Genomic DNA, 21,662 nt, shown 5'->3' on the forward strand with positions numbered 1-21,662 from the left:
CTGCCCACGGCAACATCTTTATTAGGATCTTCTTCTCAGGTTGTCCCTGAGAACTATGTGTTTGCCCTCTTACTACGCGTTTCCTTAAAGATATGCACACAGGGTTTCCCTGTAGAGTCCTGGCTGTCCAGGAACTAGCCCTGGTGACCTTAACCTTACAGCCAGTGCCTGCTGGGGTTAAAGGTGTGGCCACCATGCCCGGCAGAGGCAGGCTCTTTAAAGAAGAGCAAAATAACTTAAGTGTTTTAGGTTCCCTTCCCTTCATCTCGATCCCCTTCCCCTTTCCCACTCCTGGTCTACTTGGAGAATCTAGCAACCTTGAGCCCTGGGCACCCTTACCTCCAGCCAGTATGCTGCTGTCTGAGTCAGCCAGACGTGTCAGGTTTGGTTACTAATATAATGGAGACTCAGATCCCAAAGTGGAAGGAAGTGGCCGGCCTGAGGCCTATAGCTGAACTGCTCATGACTGAATGCAATCCCAAGAAGGAGCAGGGCAGCTGGTAACACATCAGGAATAATTACTGCGGAGCATGCTCAGCCTATTTCTAAAAGCTTACTAAATAATTACCTAACAATATGCACTCCACAATGCTTTAAAAATCGCTTAGCATCTTTATTTGTTAAGAAATTATGTCATTAAAGATGACTCCTTGCAAACTAATCAGAAGGCACGGCCTCCATTTCTGGTTGCTTGATTGTTTATATATATCCAGGATGGGTAAGTATTATGATGTAAACATAAAAAAATGATAAATCAAAAATACATTGTCTGGGAACCCACTGTCAGGTGACTGGGCTAAGTGTCCTCAGTTCCCCATCAGTTGTCACAGCACAGTGGCCGTGCAGGAGGCTGTCACTCAGGCCTGCCCCCCCCCCCCCGGAACTGTGAGGGCAGGGCAGCCCGTGTGCAGAGGGGAAGAGAAGTACGACAACACACGCTCCATACAGGAGCAGTCAGTGTGAGGCTGCGGGGAAACGGACTTCGTCAGGGGTCAGGCTTCCTCAGCATGGTCTCCTGTCGCTCAGAAATTACCTAGTAATGAGCAGCCAGTGTGTGTTCTTCCCCTGATGCGGATCCTGGGATACAGCAGCAGTAGCTGTGCGCAACAGTCGGACAGACCACAAAACTCCAGCACCAGCCCCTCTTCACAGATTCCCTTGAAAACAAGGACCTATTTGCTGTTTTTCTTACTTCCCTAAAACCCTGAAGTTCTAACCCAATGCTATCGAGAACTCGAGGTTTTGAAACAGCTCCATATTTCCAGGTGAAGTCACTGCCAGCCCTGGAGGGCGTCACAAACGCACTCAGTCTTTGAGCCTGCTGGATGCCAAGCATTTGCTGACAGCAGTCTGGACAAGTGGTCTGCATGGGCTCGGGGGCCAGCAAATCTCAGGCTGCAGACACAGCTGCTTTACTGCACCCAAAAAGAAACAGGTGCATCTGAAGCCGCTGGAAATGCTTGCTGTGATCTTGCAGCACACACGAGGACATCCTGCTGCATTCCAGAGGAAAGGGCTGGGCAAGGCACCTGAAGGAAACAGCTTTGAGGCAATGAGGAAAAATCATGAAAATATAAGCCGCCAGGGGTCTGAGTAGATGACCCGTGTGACATCCACATGTGGGCAGGGGACTGGAGAGATGCCCACGTGTGAGCAGATGACCCATGTGACAGCCACGTGTGAGCGGATGACAAACAGATGTCCACGTGTGAGCGGATGACAAACAGATGTCCACGTGTGAGCGGATGACAAACAGATGTCCACGTGTGAGCGGATGACTGAGTCGACATCCATACGGCCACCTGGCTGTCCCCTCCTGAGCTGGACTATATCCGGCAGAGCTTCAGCGGGAAGTTCTCTGTGATGAGGTGCTCAGCATGAAGAAGGACCACCACGTTAACCTCAAACTCTGCAGGGAAGAGAGAGAGGCTCACTCACACTGAACACGGAAAACGGACTCTAAGAGGGAGGCAATGTGCGGGTTCTGCTTCCACCCCTTCAGAGTGTCCCTGAACTCTCAGGAGGACAGTGAGACCCCTACTGATTGTGACTGCCACCCTAACTTCTCCACTTAACTCTGTCTTGTCAGCACGTGGTGTAAGCCCACACCTATAATTCCAGCACTTGAGAAGCTGAGCCGGGAGGAAGGCAGTGAGTGTGAGACCAGCCTGAGCTACAGAGTCGGCTCCAGTATGGCCTATGCTGCACACAAGACCTGGTGCTTCTCTTGTTGACTAACAAAGGAAAACAGCATACGTTGGTTCAACTGCTGTTCCTTTGATATCAGCTACAGAGACATTTGCTGTAACACTTGGTCTACACTCCTGCAGACAAGATTTCCTTCACTGGGGTTTCTAGTCTTCATGGGTAAAGATCCCAACACGGGATCAATGTCAAGAGGATACATCCCAGACAAAAGTGCCCCTGTCCTTATCACTGGTATGGGCAAAGAGATCCTGGGCCACACTCAGAAACTGAGCTCTGGGCACAATTTTGGGGTACACATACTCATACAGAGACCCATATACATACGCATACTTAAAAATAATAAACCTCATTTAAAAAAGCAGGGTCAGTCACCAATGAGAACAGAGGCCACTCCACCTGTGGAAGACGACGGCCAGAGCTGAAAACAACGTGGCAGCAGCAGCCACACTGGCTTTATGGGTACGCAAAATGCTACGGTTATAGTGTTATGGAAACTTGTACAAATGTTTCAGAAAGCCACTGAGGAAGCCAGGCAGGGCACGGCAGGGTCGGGTTCCCTGCAGAAAGGCCCTGAAAGAGGCCACCGTGTGTGGCTCTAAAGATATACCCAGAGCTGCAGTGGGAAGCCCCAGAATGCTGGAGAGGCGGGGACTGAGGAACCTGCCAAGGAAAGCTGCAGGCAGGAATAGTTGGCCAAAGATAGCAATTACATCTCTGCGTGCACTAGAACTGGATGGGTGGGGCTACCTGAAGCTCCTGGAGCCCAGGTGCTGCTGCCAAGAGCTAGACATGTTCACAAAAGGTTGAACCCACTAGGTTTTAGTATTGCTTTGCTTCAAGTTTTTTGTTTTGTTGTGTTTTTCTGCTTTGGCCCTGTTGTTGCTCCCTTTCTGGATGGGAATATTTGTTCTATGCCTATGTTGAGAGTATGCGATTTATCTTTTGATCTGACAAGGATTCATTCACAGTTGAGTCTCAGAAGAAACTCTGGTCTTTAGACCATGTTAAACTTAGGACATGGGACTTTTAAGTCGAAGGAATTCTCAGATGATGTGTCTTGGTGTCGTACTGTCAAAGAGCAGACTTGTGTTAATCTTTACTGTCGCCGTGACTAGATCTGGAGTCGTGTGAGGGTCACACTCTTGGTGTATCATCAAGGGAATGTCTAGAGATGTTCAGCTGATGAGGGAAGCCCTGCCTTGAATATGGGTGGCACCAACCATGGGATGGGGCCTTGGCCTGAATAAAAGGAAAACAATCAAGAAAGCAAACCTGATACCAGCATTCATCTGTCACCTCTGTCGTGTGCTCCACCTGATGAGAGCAGGCAGCCTCCCGGAGTGGCTTTTCTACCACAAAGGACTAAACTCCCAAACTGTGACCCACACCAGCGCACCTTCCTTCACTGTCTCTTGTAGTCGGGCACACACGGCTGTCTGACAACTGTAAAGGCTTCTTCTATAGACGTATGTGCTCTCTGCTTGGCTCAAGTCTGGCTTTGAAAGGGGGCTTTCAGTAGGCTGTAGTGTCCCACATACGCAGCTTCTTACAGAGGGGAGTAACCAAAGGCTGAATGCTGTGGGCCCTGCAGGCCGGGCATGGACTGCTTACCCACTTTGAAGTTAGTGGTCTCCAGTGTCGGGCATGTGAACAGTCTGGGGAAGACCATGTACAGAGGGACAGAAAGGCTCCTACAAATGTCCCCATCGGCGATCTGAATATTCTGAATCTCTGTGGCATCACGTGCATAGCCTTCTGCACACCCTGGGGAAGAGGAGAACTCCACAGGGTCAGGATACCAGGACACCAGAGCGAACTGGTCAGCAAACCTTTCAGTGCCAGCAGCATCAGAACATTACCCACGGCTCCAGTGTGTTCTCCAGGGCTAGGCCTTCCCTCCCTGCCACTGCTCACTCCCTCAGACATCACCACGACTGGCTCCGGTCTGGGACCCTAATGCCCCAATTAGATCCCAATGATTGTCTGCAAGTGGGGTCTTTGGGAGAGCAGGCCGAGGGTCATGCGGGTCGCTTTGTTTGTCCACAGGGCAGGACAGCTTGGTGGTTGAGAGCGCTGCCTGCTCTGGTAGAGGACCCAGGTCCTTTTCCCACACCCGCATCACAGTTCCAACCATAGCGTCACACGTACCCACACACATCTGTCACAGACACACAAGAGCAGAGGACAGGCATGCGTTCCACATCTGATGGCTTTCTACTACACTACAACATGGCAGAGGCCACCACATGGTGGGAGAGCTCCATATTATGACCCTGCTCTCCGGAGACAACCCATAACCCGTCATGAGGACAGTCACCCCCCGAAGCTCTCAACACTGCTGTGCTAGGGACCAAGTTTCTAATACACAGCTTTTGGGAAGCACATTCAGAGCAAAAGAGGTGTCTCTGTGGCCCAAAGCCATTCCAAGACATTTCTGAAGCACAGGCACATGGCCATCAGTTTAGCAACACGAGGCTGCCATACTCATGGTGTGCTGCTGCGTCCCTTAGGTTACCGGTTTCCCCAGGAATCAAGGGAGGCATTTCTCAAGCTGGGTTCCCCGGCTCCCAGGAACCACTCCACACCTGAACTGGAATCCCTGAGAACAGAACTTAGGCAGGTCCACATCAGCGAGCTCCAGAATGAACACAGCTGAGCTTGAGAGTACCTGTCTCCAAGAGCAGAGACTTCTGAGGTGAGCCTCGTGTTCTAACTACCCAGCCCTCCACCCTCTCCAGTCCTGCCCGAGGGTGACAGGCCAGGCTCAAACACTGAAGTCTAGAAGCCTTACCACAGGTCTCCACCCGGACCAGCTGGAGCTCAATGCTGCGGATAGCAGCGTCCGAATGCTCCACCACCAGCTCTCCTGTCAGGGGCTGTGTGATGGCGCAGCTGGTGGAGTCCAGGTGGCCTCTGATGAGGAATTTGGGGAGTGAGGCCCTCTACGATAAAAAGAGACAAGAAGACATCAGGAACTGGAGGAAAAGAGCTGTTAGTGATTCTGGTTGCTTTGGCACGAATAAAATCTGAAGATTAAGTTGGGTAATTGTTCTAGAAACTGTGGAAACCTGGTGTACAAAACAAGGAATAACAAACAGTGTTACCATCTCTCAGCGGACATCAGACTGACTCCTCAACCATCTATGCACATAAAGGACAGACAGACAGGACTAGCTCTGGAGAACCCACCCCTGCCTCCTTCACAGGCGACAGGACAGGAGGACAGACAGACAGGACTAGCTCTGGAGAACCCACCCCCTGCCTCCTTCGCAGGCGACAGGACAGGACAAGGGTGTTTAAGGACAACCACCACCAGGGTGAAAAATAAATAAAAAGAAAAAAGGAAAAGATTTAAGAAGAAAACAAGGTAGTCAGTTTTACAGTGTTCCCAATTAGGCGAGTCTGAAGCCAGTTATTTCAAGGATGCTGAAAGAGCGGTTTTCCCAGCGCTTGATGAAAAGCTTTGGGACCTTTCTCTGTAGACAGGAAGCTGGCCAAGGGGCCTGGCAGTGGCACTGAGGAAAGTGTTGGACAGTCACTGTAGGCGTCTTTGCCTGTCACGTCCCACTCTCCAGCAGACTCAACAGAAGCCACACATTTAAAATCATTTACAATTTGTAATTGCTTATGAATATAATTTAAATTTTTCTGGTAGCCACATGAAAAAATTTAAACAGTATATCCAAAATGTTATTACGTCTGCATCTACTCATGAGAATTACAAATAATACAGCTCCGTGAGAAGACTGCTTGCCTGGCAGTGCACGGAGCTCTGGCTCCAATCCTTAGCACCACAAGCCAGGAGCGGCAGCACGCGCTGTCGTCCCAGCACTCACGTGGAGGCAGGAGGCCACCAGACTGGTTAAACTCTCAAACACCAGTGATTCTTACCTGAGGAACCCTCTAGAAATGTGTGAGTGGAAGACAAATAGGGGAAAATAAGCCGTCTGTTTAGAAAAGTCGCTAACAGCGGAGGCTCACACAGCTCTAGGCAGCCTATACCAGTGCTCAAGAGTCTTCCAGACACGCGTGCTCCTCCCACAGTGATGGTGTCAGAGCGCATCCCTGCACTACTCTGAGTCTCAGCTCCGGCCTGCCCACATTTTCTGTACACTTCTTCTTCGTCGTCCCCCAAATTCCTTGTTTTTACTTAGAGAAGAAAACCCGCTAGTGATACGTGTTCTACAAGGTATTTAAATAAAGCATGTGCTTGGCGGGGATGGCGCACACCTTTAGTCCCAGCACTCGGGAGGCAGAGGCAGGAGGATCTCTGAGTTTATGAGGTCAGCCTGGTCTACAGAGCGAGTCCAGGACAGGCTCCAAGCTACAGAGAAACCCTGTCTCAAAAAACCAAAATAAACAAATAGGAACAAAGCACCTTTCTCGTTTCCAATAGTAAGCATGAACGTTTCTGTCATGACAAACAGTGCTCACCTACAACAGACAGAAGAAAGGCCACCTGCCACTCCCTCAACACGCCTGACAGAATCCAGTGCACACTGACGCTCAGGAGAATAGTCTCACCAGGGCCGGGGCAGACAAACTTACTAACAAATCTACACCAAAGACCCTCGAGTTAATGAAGAGCATAAAGGCAAGGGAAGAGGGCTCTGCTCCACGTGTGGAGCCTGGGAAAGAAGAGCATGGGGGGAGGGGCAGGACGCTGTGTCTGCAGCAGAAGGGGACAGGGAGGGTGGAAGAAAAGACTTCACACGGGGTAGAGCAGGTAGGGCACGGGAATCTGCCTGGCCCAGGTCATGATGGCTACTTCCTTCCAGAACCTTCTTCAAGGGCTCCCTATGACACACCTTGCAAAGAATGACATCAGCCATGACTCCAGTGTCCCAAATCTCCCAGACATGCTTTCAGCCCAGTTATGACAATGCACAAAATGCAGACTTGAGTAAAGAGCTGCAGAGGACACCACCACAGCTGCAGGGGACACCACCACAGCTGCAGGGGACACCACTAGCTGTGAGATAGAGCCATTTATTAAAAGTCAAAAAGCGGGAAATTTTCTGGTGGTGGAGCAAAGTGCTAACCCAAGAAGGCTGGCCACAGTAACCACCGCCTGGTGCAGATGACCCAGCAGGTTTGCTGGGAGCTGCTACCAAGATCCACGCATCCTTGGTTCTCATGCTGGTCCTGTGTCCTTGCTGTCCACTCCTACCAACAGTTCTGTCTGACTGAACGCCACTGAGAGACTGCAAAGCCTCCGGAGGGGATGAGAGGCCAGGGACCCCTGCAGGCTCCGCACACCAGGGGAAACAGGGAAGGAGCATGGCACTCAGGGTGCACAGGCAGAAGACCATCCAGGTGCACGCCTGCAATCCAGGATGACGGCTGGGGAAGGCCAGCCTGTGCAAGACAGTGAGACATCATCCTTCCATGAACACGACATCAGAAGATGTGAGGAGTCTAGAAAAGGGCTGTCTTTTTTTTTTTCTGAGTAATTACTGAGTTCAATATGAAACCAGTATGAGAACACCCCTTGGGTACAAACAGCATCAGAAGCCTGTCACCGAGACCTCCATTCTCAACTAAAGAATAACTGAGCAGCCATGACACACAAGTAGGAGTAAGGAAGGAATACCTCTTTGACGTTCTGCAGGGTTTCTGGGGTGATGGTGAAGTCAACGGGACTTGGGGTCAGCTTCCCCTTCTGAGGCTGAAATGGAGGTAAAACCACAGTCAGAGGGCGAGGACCCATGGGTGGAGAGAGCAGCTCTTCCTTCTGACTCAAGTGAACGGCAGCACAGGAGACTAACTGCAGGGCCGCCTCCAGACACACCCAGGTCACCCACCCAGTACTGCTCATCCGCACCAGGGCCAGGGGTCTGCTGGAGGTCAGACCCCGGGGACAGAATGGTAAAGCTGGCAGACAGGAAAGCAGGGCACACAGAGCTCAAGGACTTGCTCGTTATGTGCAGAGTTGAACCAGACTGCCCTGTGCTGCCTACCTAGGAACGTTCCAGAATCCATTTACAGGGTCAGGCTACACGGAAGCCTGCCTGGCACCATACCCACAGGCCAGTGGACCCAAGAACCAGCTGGAGAGAGGGTGCCACTCACTTCCCAGGCCTGCTCCTGAGTGCGCCAGCTCAGCACGTCCACAGCATGCTCTCTAGTCGCAGTGCTCTTCTTGCCGCACTTGTGAACCACATGCTAGGGTAAACTCCCACTATCTATCCATCTATCGACTGACCTACACACCTACCTACCTATTTTTGAAGCAGTCTCTCTACATAGCCCTGTCTTGGAACTCACTTTGGAGACCAGGCTGCCCTTGAGTGCTGGGATTAAAGGTGCATGCCACCACACCCAGCCTTTTAAAGGTTTTCTGAGACAGGATCTCATCGTCTGTAGACAGCAAAGGGTGGCTTTGAGCATACCATGCAGCCCAGGCTAACCCTGAATTCCTGGTGACCATCCTGCCTTCTAGACATGGAATTACAAATGTGAGCTACCATGCTTGACTAACACCTAACTCTTGAAGGCCCTGTGCTGACAGAATCCCATGAGCAGAGATGGGTCCTGCAGAACGCAGTCACTGCTCTAGGCCTGAGCATCTTAGGAGGCTCTGCAATCACAGGCTTCAGAGAGGCCTGGGCTCGGGGTAGAGATGGGACTCACTGTTCTTCACAAAATGTGAAACTTTCTTTGTCGCTGCAAGTTTGTTTTAGGACATAATGTCCAAAACACTTTCAAGTAGATTATTTAAAGGACCATGACAGAAAAGAAGAACAGAGCCATCTTTTAAAACATGTAATTTTCAAAAGAAAAACAATTTAATTATATTTTACATAAATCAGGAGCTGTACGTAGTAACGGCAACACTGGGAGTCCTGAAAATGTTACCCAAATAAAGAATGCAAATGAGGACCTTGGTGCCGACTCCGCTAACATCATGCACCGGCGACTCCAATCCCGCTTTGGGACTCACTTCCTGAACATCCCAAGGACGTCCCGTCATAGTGCGACACAAAGTGCAAATGCTCCTGACTGTCAACCCTCACCAGATGCCCCGCCAAAGTCTCTGTTCCTTGGGGTGCAGCGCCATGGCAGGGTCCCTGGGGCTTACCCAGCACTAACATGGGGACGGTATACTGAGTAGCCTGCTCTACACGCTCATGAGCTGCCGTGGGCACTACACCCCTGCCTGCCCCACCCAGCTCCCCTAGAGGTGTGCAGCAGGCCCTCCCAGCACCCCCAAGGCTTCAGAGCAAGTTCCTGTGGTAGCTCTGGCCGATACTGGTCGGCAACCCAGCTGTGCTATCCCAGGCAGCTCTCTAGTCCGGGCTTTCTCCCAGATCCCTCGCAAGCATTGTCACTGACCTCCAGTCTGATGGAGGGGCAGCAGGATGGTGAGGAGACAAACTGGCCGCTGGCCAAGGCTGAGAGTGCTGCTCCCAGGGGACACAGGCCAGCATGTGGCTGCCTCTGTGAGGCCCGAGAGACTGTGCTGGGGATACACCCATCGCCATGTGTCACACATGTACTGTTACTGCTGATTCCGTGTGATCATGAGGGGCAGTGGTCCTCAACCTCCTAATGCTGCACCCTTTAATACAATTCTTCATGCTCTGGTTATCCCCAACCATAAAGTTATTTTCATTGCTACTTCGTAACTAATATTGTTACTATTATGAACTGTAATATAGATATCTGTATTTTCTGACATTCTTAGGTAACCCTCTAAAGAGGTCATGACCCACAACAGACTGTGAACCACTGATGTAGGCTATGGGACATGTTATGAACTACCCCAAGTGGCTGCAGCAGTGGTGGTAAGGGACCAGCTACCCAAGATAGCATGGAAAGGCATTAAAAAAAATTGTTACTGCAGAATATAGGCCAAATGTGTGGTCATCAGAAAGAGTTGGGCCTGCACAGTCCCTGTGTTCTCATGGGGCACAGCACGACAGCAATTTGTCTCAGTGTGTCACAGCAACTGAGGGCCAAGGTGGATGTGTCTTTGCAGGACAGACAGTATGCCTACTGTGTGATGTAGAGTGACATTTCCTAAGGGGGGGCTGCAGACCCAGAAGGTGGGCATTACTGGGCTACAAAAACAGTGCCCATGCTGGGGCTTACGTCACACCAGGTGCTTGTGCCCCGGCAGACCCAGCTTACTGGCTTGTGAACTGGAGCTAGCCCAGCTCACAGGGAGCCTGGGATCCCGGGGTGAGGCTTACAGCGGAGTGAACGATGAATTCACAGGTCTTGGTCAGGTCCTTGGCCAACAGGGACCGCCGCATGTCACAGCGCAGTGTGTACTAGAGGAGAAGCAGGAGAGACAAACGCCAGATCAGTAGATACAACACACAGAGTGACAGTCAACCTCTCTTAAGGACACGGGGATAGTGGATGTGTTTCACACAGCTGATATCCACGAGAGAACTAAAGTGCAAAGTAAGGGCATGTCTAAGGAAAGCACGCGCAGCCGTTCCCCAGGCAGACAGCTCTGGGGCTGGAAGGCTCCATTGCAGCTGGCTGTCCTGCTCCCATGTGAGCCCAGACAAACCGCAGCCCGTGGACACGGAGGCTGACCTCTGATGGGGTCCAGGAGCCATCGGGCACCTCACCCACCAAGTACCCCATTGTATACTAGATGTGGGCACCAGAGCTAAGTTCAGCACGCCATCCTGAGGGGTTTCTCACTCACCACCAAGTACCCCACTGTGTACTAGATGTGGGCACCAGAGCTAAGTTCAGCACGCCATCCTGAGGGTTTCTCACTCACCACCAAGTACCCCATTGTGTACTAGATGTGGGCACCAGAGCTAAGTTCAGCACGCCATCCTGAGGGGTTTCTCACCACCAAGAAGCCATGGACGGCAGTATGAAAATAACACAAAACAAACAGAACTCCAGGAAATCCTAAGAATATGTCTATGTATTTAACCAAGAAATAAAGGTGGCATTTTTAAAAGTTAAAACCACAGAGACACAGAGAAGAGAGAGAACTGTGGTTAAGCTCCATGTCCCCAGCCCTGTCCATCACTCTCTAGATGGGCAGGAGAGAGGCACACAGAAGACACTGGCTTTGCCTTGGCTTGTCCATTTTGTGGAGGGTGTGGTGGTTTTTCTGAGCTCGTCACTGCTGGAGTTCCTGTTGTGAGGATCCTGTCCTCCTCAGGAACTGGCCTCTAAGCTTATTTGGTTGTGGCATAGGAACCGTGACCATAAATCCCTGGCCATGAGCTGAGGCAGCTCAGAAACCACCCTAGTGCTAGACAGACATTAGGAAAAAACTTCAGGGAGTCAGGGTGTGGCCAACTCACACTTGCTTAATATGTGCAGAGCTCTGTTGGATACTCTGGAAGTTCAAGGCCAGCCTGGTCTACAGAGCAAGTTCCAGGACTGGCTCTATAGCTACTGGGAAACCCTGTCTCCAAAACGCCCCCCTCCCCAAAAAAAGTACACAGCCCTAGGTTCCATTCTCAGCATCATAAATTAGACCTCAGACCCTCATAAAATTCCTGTTTAATCAACTTACCTGTTTATTGCTCTAATCACATAGGAAAAGCTTTTGAATTATGTCAAAAATAATTTTCATACCTACAATAGCTAAGACTCTTATAAGACACTCCATTCTTACGTACAACCTTTCCACATGAGATAGGTTCCTGTATATCTGAGGTACTACAAGGGAAGTAAAGCATTTTTATAAGAATCATCTCTTACATGCAAGGATCTAAAATTTTATTTATGTGTATATGCGGTATGTATATTCTCTAGTGAGAATGCAATCTGTTCTCCCCAAACCAGACAAGCTTACAGAGGACTGATGTGTGTGCGTGCAAGTGCGTGTGTGCATGCGCGCACGCACACATCACTTGTAAATCAATGAATCATGTGATCTGCTGGGGGGGCAGCAAGGTGAAACAAAAAGGGAAATTTCTATGTTATGCTCAAGAAGGGGTCAAGGCCTCCCTCATCTACTGACTCAATTAACTTACACCACTGATATACAGGCTGTTACAAGGGGGATAGAGAGATGGCTCAGTGGTTAAAAGTACTTGCTACTCCTGTAGAGGACCTGGATTTGGTCCCAGTGTCCACATAGTGGCTTAAAACCATCCCTATTTAACTCCAGTTCCAGGGGATTTGAAACCCTCTTCTGGCCTGCATGGTCACTGCATGCATATGGAGCATAAACACACATGCAGGGAAACACCCACACATGAAATAAACGTTTTAAGGGTTGTTACTAGTGCCTGCCCCAGCACTCCAGAGAGCGCAAGTGGAGCGCTATGAGCTCCAGGACAGCAGGGCATTACACAGCCAAACCCAACGAAGACTGTAAGGCAGCCATCAACTCCTGTGTTCAGCACTCCGCACAACTCACTGGGCGGCATTCTGTGTGACAGGACTGTGCCCAGTTCTTCATGTCATTCTCTCACTAACCCAGCAGCCAAGTCGGGTAGGCTGCTGGAGGAGGCTCGAGAGAGGTGGGATTTGAACTGACCCCCCTACTACAAAACCTACACCAAATCCTTGCGCAGTGTGACGGCAGGGCTGAGCTGTAAACCCTGTGTCTTCTGACTCTGTAACTGACTCCCCGAGGTCCTGCGCAGTGATCAGGAGGAGCGAGTCCCAGGAGGTCAGAGGGCAGCAAGAGGCCAGGCTTCAGCAACCTTAGCAAAGGAGATACAGGGCTGGATTTTTTTTTTTTTTAAGGTTTAAAATGCTCTGTTGTGTGTGGGTGTCTATGTGGATATATGCAAGTGATGGAAGTTGCTCGTGGGATGCATGGGACTTCCCTGGAGTTAGAGTTACAGGTGGCTGTGAACTGCCCACTCTGAGTGCTAGGAACTGAACTCTGGCCTCTGCAGGAGCAGTAAGTACTTTTACCTCTGAACCATCTCTCCAATACACAGCCCCCCCCCCAGTGTTTTTTTTTTAAATATTTATTTATTTATTTATTTCTTATGTATACAATATTCTGTCTGTGTGTATGCCTGCAGGCCAGAAGAGGGCACCAGACCTCATTACAGATGGTTGTGAGCCACCGTGTGGTTGCTGGGAATTGAGCTCAGGTCCTTTGGAAGAGCAGGCAATGCTCTTAACCTCTGAGCCATCTCTCCAGCCCCCCTACAGTGTTTTTAACTGTGAAAGGGAGACTAGAGTTTGTTTGTTTTTGAGACAGGATTACTCTGTGTAGCCCTGGCTGTGCTGAAATTCACTGGTACTGCTCTGAGCTGTAATATAAAATTCTGTCAGTATGGCCACAAGAGCAGAACTCAGTCAGAAGTAACTCGAAAGCCTTGGCAAGTCAGGAGTTTAAAGTAGGTTGTGTTTTAAACCCTTTATTTTGTCTTACGATTTTTATATTATGGTGCCACAATACAGCTCAGATTATAAATGAAGAAGTTTCTTATGCCTATAGAATTTGAGAGAGTATGAGGACTTAACAGCAAAGCTTTTGCCAGGCAGTGGTGGCGCACGCCTTTAATCCCAGCACTTGGGATGCAGAGAGGCAGGCGGATCTCAGTTTTTAAAATAGGTATATGTGTGGTATGTGTCTTTGGGCATAGGTGTCCACCAAGACCCGAGGCATGAGGATCATCCTGAATTCCAGTCCAGGCAGCTGTAAAAAGTACCCAGTCTTAACTGCTGGGACCTCTTTCCAGCACCATTTTTGTTTTTTAGATTTATTTTAAGTGTGTATATGCATTCGTGTGTGTGTATGTGTGTTATGCTTGAAGCAGGTGTATAAGAAGGGCTGAGAACACTTTCTTGACAGAAAGGTAGCTTTTGCAATACAGTACACCATTCTGTGTCATTCACCTTGACGGATTTTCAAGCAATTCGTGGAACTCACAGTAGAATAAACCCTTAGTTAACTCCCCCAAATATTTTTTTAATGTGCTAGATTTTAAGCAAATGAGTAGCATTTACTAAGTCCAAATGTGATCAACTGAAATTTGACAAATCAAACAACTTCGCAATCTTCTGCCTCTTTGTGCATCCTATGACTGCTGGGTGTTCTCACTTAGCAAGGGAGCTGCTGCAAGGCAGACTACACAAAAGTACCTTTCTTTGCCCGGAATGAAGGAAGGGGCTCTGCCTCTGGCTGAGTCATAGCTGGGCTCTGCTCCTGAGACAATAGCAACTGTGAAAGCCATCCCTCACCAACAGAGGTACACAGGAAGTCATAAATCCACTTCCCCTCATTTACAAGGTTTGCTCAATGAAGAATACAGCCTATGTTGAAGCGCAGCCTTTGGGTATTACACAAAGGGATACTCATAAGAATAAAACAGACAAGTCAGCGCTGGTGCCAGAAGGAGACTGAAGCAGATCTGCGCCCCTGATGGTGTCAGTGTGGCCTGAGAAAATGCAAAGAAACAAAAGAACTTTAAGGAAGAAGTTATAGCCTTCTTCCTACTCCATACAAGGGTCACAGGGCTCAGGGTGTAACTCTGTGTTGCAGCATGTGTGAGGCACCGCACAAATAGTAAGTCATACACGAAATGCAGTTAGCAGGCCAGAATGAAAAATCAATACAGTATGCACACAAGCAGTCTTGGAATCAAGCCATTATCAGAACCTTGAGTTCCGCTATTTCAGTGAAGGAAGACAGTCAAGCTGGTCTTCAGCAGGAAGATAACGGTGCCCAGTATGTGGAGCAGGAACTCACCTGAATGTTGACAAACACGCCGTGGTAAGTCTCATACAGCACCTTGCTGCCCTTGACATGCAGAGGGAACTCAAAGGGAATCTCAGTCTTGCCACTGGGGAGCTTTCCTGGCTTCAGCACGTCTATGGTGCTGTTGAGAATCTGGATCGGCTGTCAACAGAAATCAGCTTCAGCCATCAGCACACTGTGTCTGTCTGTCTCTCCCTGTAGTCATGCTAAACCAGGGAGCCTGAATGCTCCTGAGCTTCCAATGTGCCGGCCGGACACAAACAGTAAGCTGCTTCTGTTTTTAAGTCTGCGCAACAATGGTTCATTTCTTTAAAAATTTTTCCTTACTACACTTAATTTAGTGTGCGTGAGTGAGTGTGTGTGAGGTGCACACACATACCAGTGTGCATGTGGAAGTCAGAGGACAACTCGAGCTCAGTGTGGTCCTTCCACTGTGTGGGTCCTAGTGATCCAATCCAGGTTGTCAGCAGTTGAGCCATCTCAAACACAGGGCACTGCGGTGCTGTACACAGCAGGAGCTGAAGCCAGGTGTGCCTGTGTCCCGCTCACTAAGAACGCCATCTGCAGAATAAGCAGGCAGGCTAGCACTGACGCTGCGGGGCCAGGCTGGGCAGCATGTGGCCCAGGGCTGCTCCCTACCTGGCATCTCTCAGCACTGCTCCAGTTCCCACAGCCTGGGCCTCCCCAGGCCTCAGCACTGCAGCTCCCCACACACAGAGAGGAAAACAGGGTTATCACTCAGGAAGTCGAATTTTTACAACTTCTATTTTATTTCATCTTATTTTAGATAGAGTCTCCCTGTATAACCCTCTGCCTCAGCCTCCGGAGGACTGGACCACAAGCGTGGACTCCACTTCCCACTGGCTGCACGCTTTCAGAGCTTTGGTTTGCTATCACCCCAAGAGAATCCCTAGTGGACCAAAATTAGACAGATGCAAAGGCAGGATACTACTAAACCTAAATAAGCTCATGTTCTTCCTCTAAAAGAGCTCACATGGCCTTCAGGGAAAAAAATCCTAAGTTTGGGGAACTTTCTAGAATATAAACTCTACCGCAAACAACAAAATCATGCAAGTGCTCCCTGCTCTGAGTGCATCTCCCTTTGGTGTGGAGCTCAGCAGGAGCAGTGTACAAGTGTGACCCACGGACACGGACCGCGGGCCACGAGCACTTCTGGAGCTCTGCCCTGGGACAACTCAAGTTAGTGGTTTCCTCTGACCCCAGCACAGCCAGGTCGGGCACGTGCAAGCGTCTGCCGGCAGGACAGAGAAACACACACTGTGTGTGGACCGTGAGCCTTGCAGCGCAACCACAGCACACAGCGTCAGCGCTGCGCTGGCTCTTACCTTCACCGAGTTGTAAAAGGCCTCAAACACGCCCACACTTTTGGCACTGAGCTGGAGGTTTACAGTCCCTTCCATGGTCAGAGACACTCCCTGGTGCTGGACAGAGTCCTTGCTGGAGATGACCACCACACCAGACAGCATTTCCTGGGGACAAGAGACAGCCTCCAGTCAGCACAGCACAGCTCCCTGGACAATCCTGCTAAGAGACTCACACACTCTGTGGAGATGTTCCAACCCTGCCCACCCCGCCTAACAAGTAAACCAACCACGATGAATTTCCCGGGCTGGGTGGGAAATAGAGTGAGGCAGTGGATGAACGGCACTTTCTAGGAGCTCTGAGCCCATCAGAGCTGGAGAGATGTCAGTGCCGTCACCCCTCCCAGTCTGCTAATGTCGGCCTCAGGGCAGCCAGAGAGTTCAGCAGGTAAAGGCACCAAACCTGCTGTCCGGAGAGCACCAAATGCACTAGATGTCTTCTGACCTGCACGCACACGAGTGAAACAGAAGAAACTCGTTCTCCCTGATAATAAGCTGAAGCCTAGAGTAAAGCCTGGGGTTGAGGAGAAACTACAGAGAAAACAGCAAGTATCAGCGGCACTGCTGGAACTGAGGTGATGGAGGAGAGCAAGCAGAGGAGTGGCTTCGCTCTGAATACTAAGTGATCCACCCTGCTGAGAGGTCAGTCAGTAGTCAAGGGCAAAGATGTGACCCTGAGGGACGGGTGTCACAGAGGACTGTTTCGTGTTCAACTGTAGTCACACTGGCCCCCAACCCAACACACGCCCTCCCACTCCTCCATGAACTCCGTCCTCTGAGCTGGCACCAGGACCACCTACAAAGCACTCTGCTGTGCTGCAGTGGAAAGCAAGGGCAGACCATTAGGACCTGACTCCACCCGGGGCATTGATGGGGTGCTGAGTGGGGAGGGCCCAGCAAATGGAAAACAGTAGAAAGAGGGGCTGTGGTGGTGACCGCTGAGTGTCAACCTGATAGGAGACAGCTCTGGGCCGCCTGTGCGGACTATGCAGAGGAGGTTAACTGAGGTGAGGATCCCACCCTAACTACACTAAGAAGAGCAGCTGAGCACTCACATCCTCAGCTTCCTGACTGCAGACGCTGCCTGACCAGCTGCCTTGAGCCCCTTCACCATGGATTCCACAGTGGACTGAGAGCCAAAACCAATCCTTGTCTCCGCGAGCTGCCTCTGCCAGGGCATTTTATCTCAGCAATATGAGAAGAAACTAACACAGGGCCCAACTGCCGAAAGGTCTTGGCTGACTCTACACAGCAGGCGCTGCAGACTGCAGCACTAACAACTGGGCGGAGAACGCAGATTTCAGGCCACACCAGGGCCGAGTGAGCGTGAGCAGCACGGAAGAGAACTCGGAATAGAGCTGAGGCAGGAGGAAGACGGGAAGGACAACCAGTGGCTCAGCAGGGAGAAAGGACAAGCAGCCCTGATCATGCTTAGACCTATCCAGCTGCAGAGCCCAAGTCAAACACCCTGCAGGGACAGGCAGGCGATCCAGTGTCCAGGCCAGCACAGGAGCAGCTGTGACAAGCACAGGATCACAAAGACAAGTTTGCTGCAGCCCAATTGTCAAACGGGCTGGGATAATTCTCAACACATCTCTCATGTACTTCATAAGGACTAGGTTATGAATCAGGAAACGAGCCTTCTCAGGAGTATCAGGTGACAAATGAGGAGAGAGGTCCACTTACAGCTCCTAACTGTGCTTCTTCAAAGGTGCAGTGCCCTCCACAAGACCCTGCAGTCCTCCTAGTTCAGACATCCGTTACACACTTACAGCGCTACAGGTCATGTTAGCAATCTAGCAGGACAGCTCTTAGTCACTGCTGTTATTGTGAAGAGACACCATGGTCAAGGCAGCTTACGAAACCAAGTGTTTAATTGGGAGTTTGCTTACAGCTCCAGGGGTGAATCCAGGACCATCACAGTAGGGAGCATGGCAGGAGGCAGGCAGGTAGGAGCTAAAAGCTTATATCCTGATTCACAAACACCAAACAGAGAGACTGGGCCTAGTGTGGGCTTCAGGAACCTCAAACCCCAGTGCTACTGCCTCCTCCAACAAGGACACAGCTCTTAATCCTTCCCAAACAATTCCACCAGCTACAGACCAAGTATTCAAATGTGAGCCAGCAGGGGCCATTCTCATTCAAACAAGCACAATAACGTAGACTATTATGTGTTCTTTCTTTTTAAAGATTTATTTATCTTGTTTCGTGAGTACAGGTGTTTTATCTGAGTGTATGCCCTTGGAGGTCAGAAGAGGGTGTGGGATCCCCTGGAACTGGGATCCCGAGTTGGTTGTGAACCACCATGTAGATGCTGGGAATCAAACCAGGATCCTCTAAAAAGCAGCCTGTGCTTCCATTTTTAAATAGGACTTCCATTCTGCAACTTCTCCTTCTAGATAACTGGCTGTCATGCATAAGATTTCTACTCTAGTTTAAAGACGTTACGTCCATGCCCACGCCACCTAAGACAAATGGACATGGAGTTCTGGGGTCTTCTGGAGGGTGGGTAGGTAACAATACCCACCCCATGGCACAGACATCCCTTGTCATACCTCACAAGTATAGTATTCAATGGTATTACTTTCATGAGCACATGTATCAGATTTAAGAATAAGGCATTCTGAATTCATAAAAACAAATGAATTCTATTTACATTACAGGAAGATTTACTGCAGGCTCCTCCAGTGCCCTGAAGGCATAACATAACTCACAATGTCATGCACATGTCTGTTTCAAGTACCTGTTACCACACAAAGGCACAAGCGTCACCACCTTGGGGCTACACAATGCTAGACTCTGCACAGCCTGCTTGCATGTGACCTTAGCCCTCCCTCAGTCCACGGTGGGCAAGGTCTGACAACAGTGCAGTGCTTGGCAACACTGGGGGTGCCACTGGTGGAGTACAGCTCTGAGGGTGAGCGAACCATCTTAGTGTCTGAGTCTACTGTGGGCCACATTCATGGTTAGCCTGGAAGTATCACCTCTCAGTTTGAGTAGATGCCATTTCCATCTTACAGATGAGAACTGAGACTCAAAGTCCTGGACTTAGAGATAAGAAGGTGGACTCTTGACTGCAATCCCAACACTCCAGATGCTACTACAGGGGACTGCTGCAAGTTCAAAGGCGGCCTCAGCTGCAGTGACAGACAGACAGACAAAGAAAGAGAGAAGTACCTGTCACCAAGCACTACTGAATTTGATCCCCAGGACAGAAAAGAATGGACTCAGTGTCTGTCTGTGTGTGTTATGTACATACTAACATACACATATAAATAAGTAACGTTAAAGAAAAACAGGGAAAAAAGCAAATCAGATGTTCTCTCATCTCTGTTGACACGTCACAGACCCTCCAGCAGAGCATCTCATGGCTGCAAAGGACAGAGCGCTCTGCCGTGAGCAGGTGACACAAGCACATGCTAAACGGAACATACTACATACTCACACAGGAAAGTAAGATGTTCTCCAACTATGGAACTAGACGTCAGGTTTCCACCTGATGGGAAGACTTTTAGGGAGAAGGTGGGTGCCCTGGGAACAAGCTGCAGAGGCCATATGTCTTGGTATGAAGACCCCAATATTTTCTGTTCAAAGCCAGCCTGGTCCACAGAGACACTACCAGGGCAGCCAGGGTTACCCAGAGAAACCCTCTCTCGAAAATCAAAACAAGCATATAAATAAATAGAAAAATAAAGGGCTGGTTTTTGCTGTATCCAAATTATATCTCTAATGTGTATGTATCTAAATGTAAAGTTTATCTCTACAAAATATTAACTGGGGAAAGTAGAGCCACATAACTTTCAACTGGATTCAGAAGTCTCAGGATTTTGCTACATTTCATTTTGTTCCGTACACACAGGCAGGTCCACATGCACAGCCACACTTTATGGCTACACCTTCTGAAGTTACCATGGCAAAGTTCAGCACATGTGTTTGTGAGTGCGGGTGCAAGTGAAGGCCAGAGGTGTCAGATTCCCTGGGGTGGGAGTTCCAGGTGGTTTTGAGTGGCCTGACTTGGGTGTTGGAAACCAGCGTGGATCCCCTCCAAGAGAAAATACCTGCTCTTAATGGCTGACCCTTCTCTCCGGCCCCTTATCGTCTCTGAGACAGGACCTTATGGATCCCAGGCTGTATGAAACTCAGTATGCAGCTGAGGGTGACCACGAGCTTGTGATCCTTCTACCTCTAACTCCTGAGTGGTAAGGGTGCAGGCACCCACCACCACGGCTGGCTTTATGCAGCGCCAGGGACTGAATCCTGGGCTTTGTATATCCTGGCACCTAGGTGGTGGCACAGGCCTTTAATCCCAGCCCTCAGAAAGCAAAGGCAGGCGGTTCTCTGTGAGTTCAGGACCAGCATGGTCTACAGAGTGAGTTCCAGGACAGCTAGGGCTGTTACAGAGAAACTCTGCCTTGAAAACCAAAACCAAAACAAAACGCCAAAAACAAAACAAAAGAATATGGCGATGGGTTGACAGTTTCCCTCAACTGAGGCAGGACAGACTGTTTCCCTGTTTCCTTCATATTCTGATTAAGTATTTCGGCAGTGATCTAACATTTTGCCATAGAGTCTAGAGTCCCTTTATACGGGATGATGGTACCTTGGTGGTGTTTGGGTTTTGGGGAGAAGGGGAATCTTTGAATCTGGCTTTGTGTGGTGAGGGTGGAAGTGGTGTGGGTCACTGGAATCTTTATAACTGTCAGGTCTCCGGTTTTCAGCATCCATTCAAGATGCTCACCGGGATGTCTTCCTTTTCGGCAGCACACCGCATTTGTATGGCCAAACACTGCACACAACTGTATGCAGACGCTAGCGGTGTTTCAATCGCTGGTGTCTCCAGGGGGTAGAATCAGGGCGATCGCGTTCTAAAACCACAGAAGTGGGACTGACCAGGGCCTGAAGCACACCTTCTGCAGCCCCGTAAGGAGCGACAGCTCGGGGCTGGACCCCGCCCGCCCGCCCGCCCGCGGACGCCCCCAGCCCGTCACAGCGCAGGACCGCAGGGCGCCCCTCCACTCACCCCGGCGTGATACACTTTATTCGCTCTCTTGATCTTGATGTCCAGGGAGGTCCCCATCTCCGGTGATCTGCAGAGGCCGCCACTTCCGGCCACTCGTGACCGGGCCGCCACGCCCACTACCCCGCCCCTCTCCCGCTGCTTCCGCAGTGGTGCCACGTGACCACCGCCGGCTCCGCTCCTCACACCTCCCTCTTTCCGGCACTGGGGCGGGACTTAGCGCGAACAGGGGCAAGAAGCCACACACACTTCCGGGAAGGCCGCACGGAGATCCCAGCGTGCCCCGCGGCGGGGGCGAGGCAAGGCCGCTTGGCGGCGCTTTCCCGTCGGGCTACGCGCGGAGGGCTGCGCGGTGGAGGTGGGTTTCCGGAAGCGACAGCGGACTGTGTCCCCTGTCGTC

General features: G+C 50.4%; 1 protein-coding gene across 1 annotated transcript; it reads right to left on the reverse strand.

The window, feature by feature from the left end:
* Positions 1–592: 592 nt before the first annotated feature.
* Vps26c (VPS26 endosomal protein sorting factor C) lies at positions 593–21,408 on the reverse strand. Its single transcript, XM_050162142.1, has 8 exons — positions 21,266–21,408; positions 16,210–16,353; positions 14,855–15,004; positions 10,404–10,484; positions 7,802–7,876; positions 5,000–5,150; positions 3,820–3,972; positions 593–1,909 (listed from the first exon to the last, which is right to left on the reverse strand). Exons 1-8 carry the CDS (start codon positions 21,320–21,322, stop codon positions 1,827–1,829), a joined length of 894 nt encoding a protein of 297 aa, XP_050018099.1. The 5' UTR covers positions 21,323–21,408; the 3' UTR covers positions 593–1,826.
* Positions 21,409–21,662: the final 254 nt, after the last annotated feature.

The sequence above is a fragment of the Alexandromys fortis genome, unplaced genomic scaffold (genome assembly GCF_014885135.2).
Source record: "Alexandromys fortis isolate MF-2015 unplaced genomic scaffold, M_Fortis_MF-2015_v1.1 scaffold_128, whole genome shotgun sequence".
NCBI lineage: Eukaryota > Metazoa > Chordata > Mammalia > Rodentia > Cricetidae > Alexandromys > Alexandromys fortis.

Coding starts and splice junctions, on each gene's coding strand:
- Vps26c (XM_050162142.1), bottom strand. CDS start 21,322: ATGGGGACCTCCCTGGACATCAAGATCAAGAGAGCGAATAAAGTGTAT. Junction 7,877..10,403: donor AATTCATCGTTCACTCCGCT/GTAAGCCTCACC, acceptor CCTCCATTTCAG/CCTCAGAAGGGGAAGCTGAC. Junction 3,973..4,999: donor GGTCCGGGTGGAGACCTGTG/GTAAGGCTTCTA, acceptor CCTCTTCCCCAG/GGTGTGCAGAAGGCTATGCA.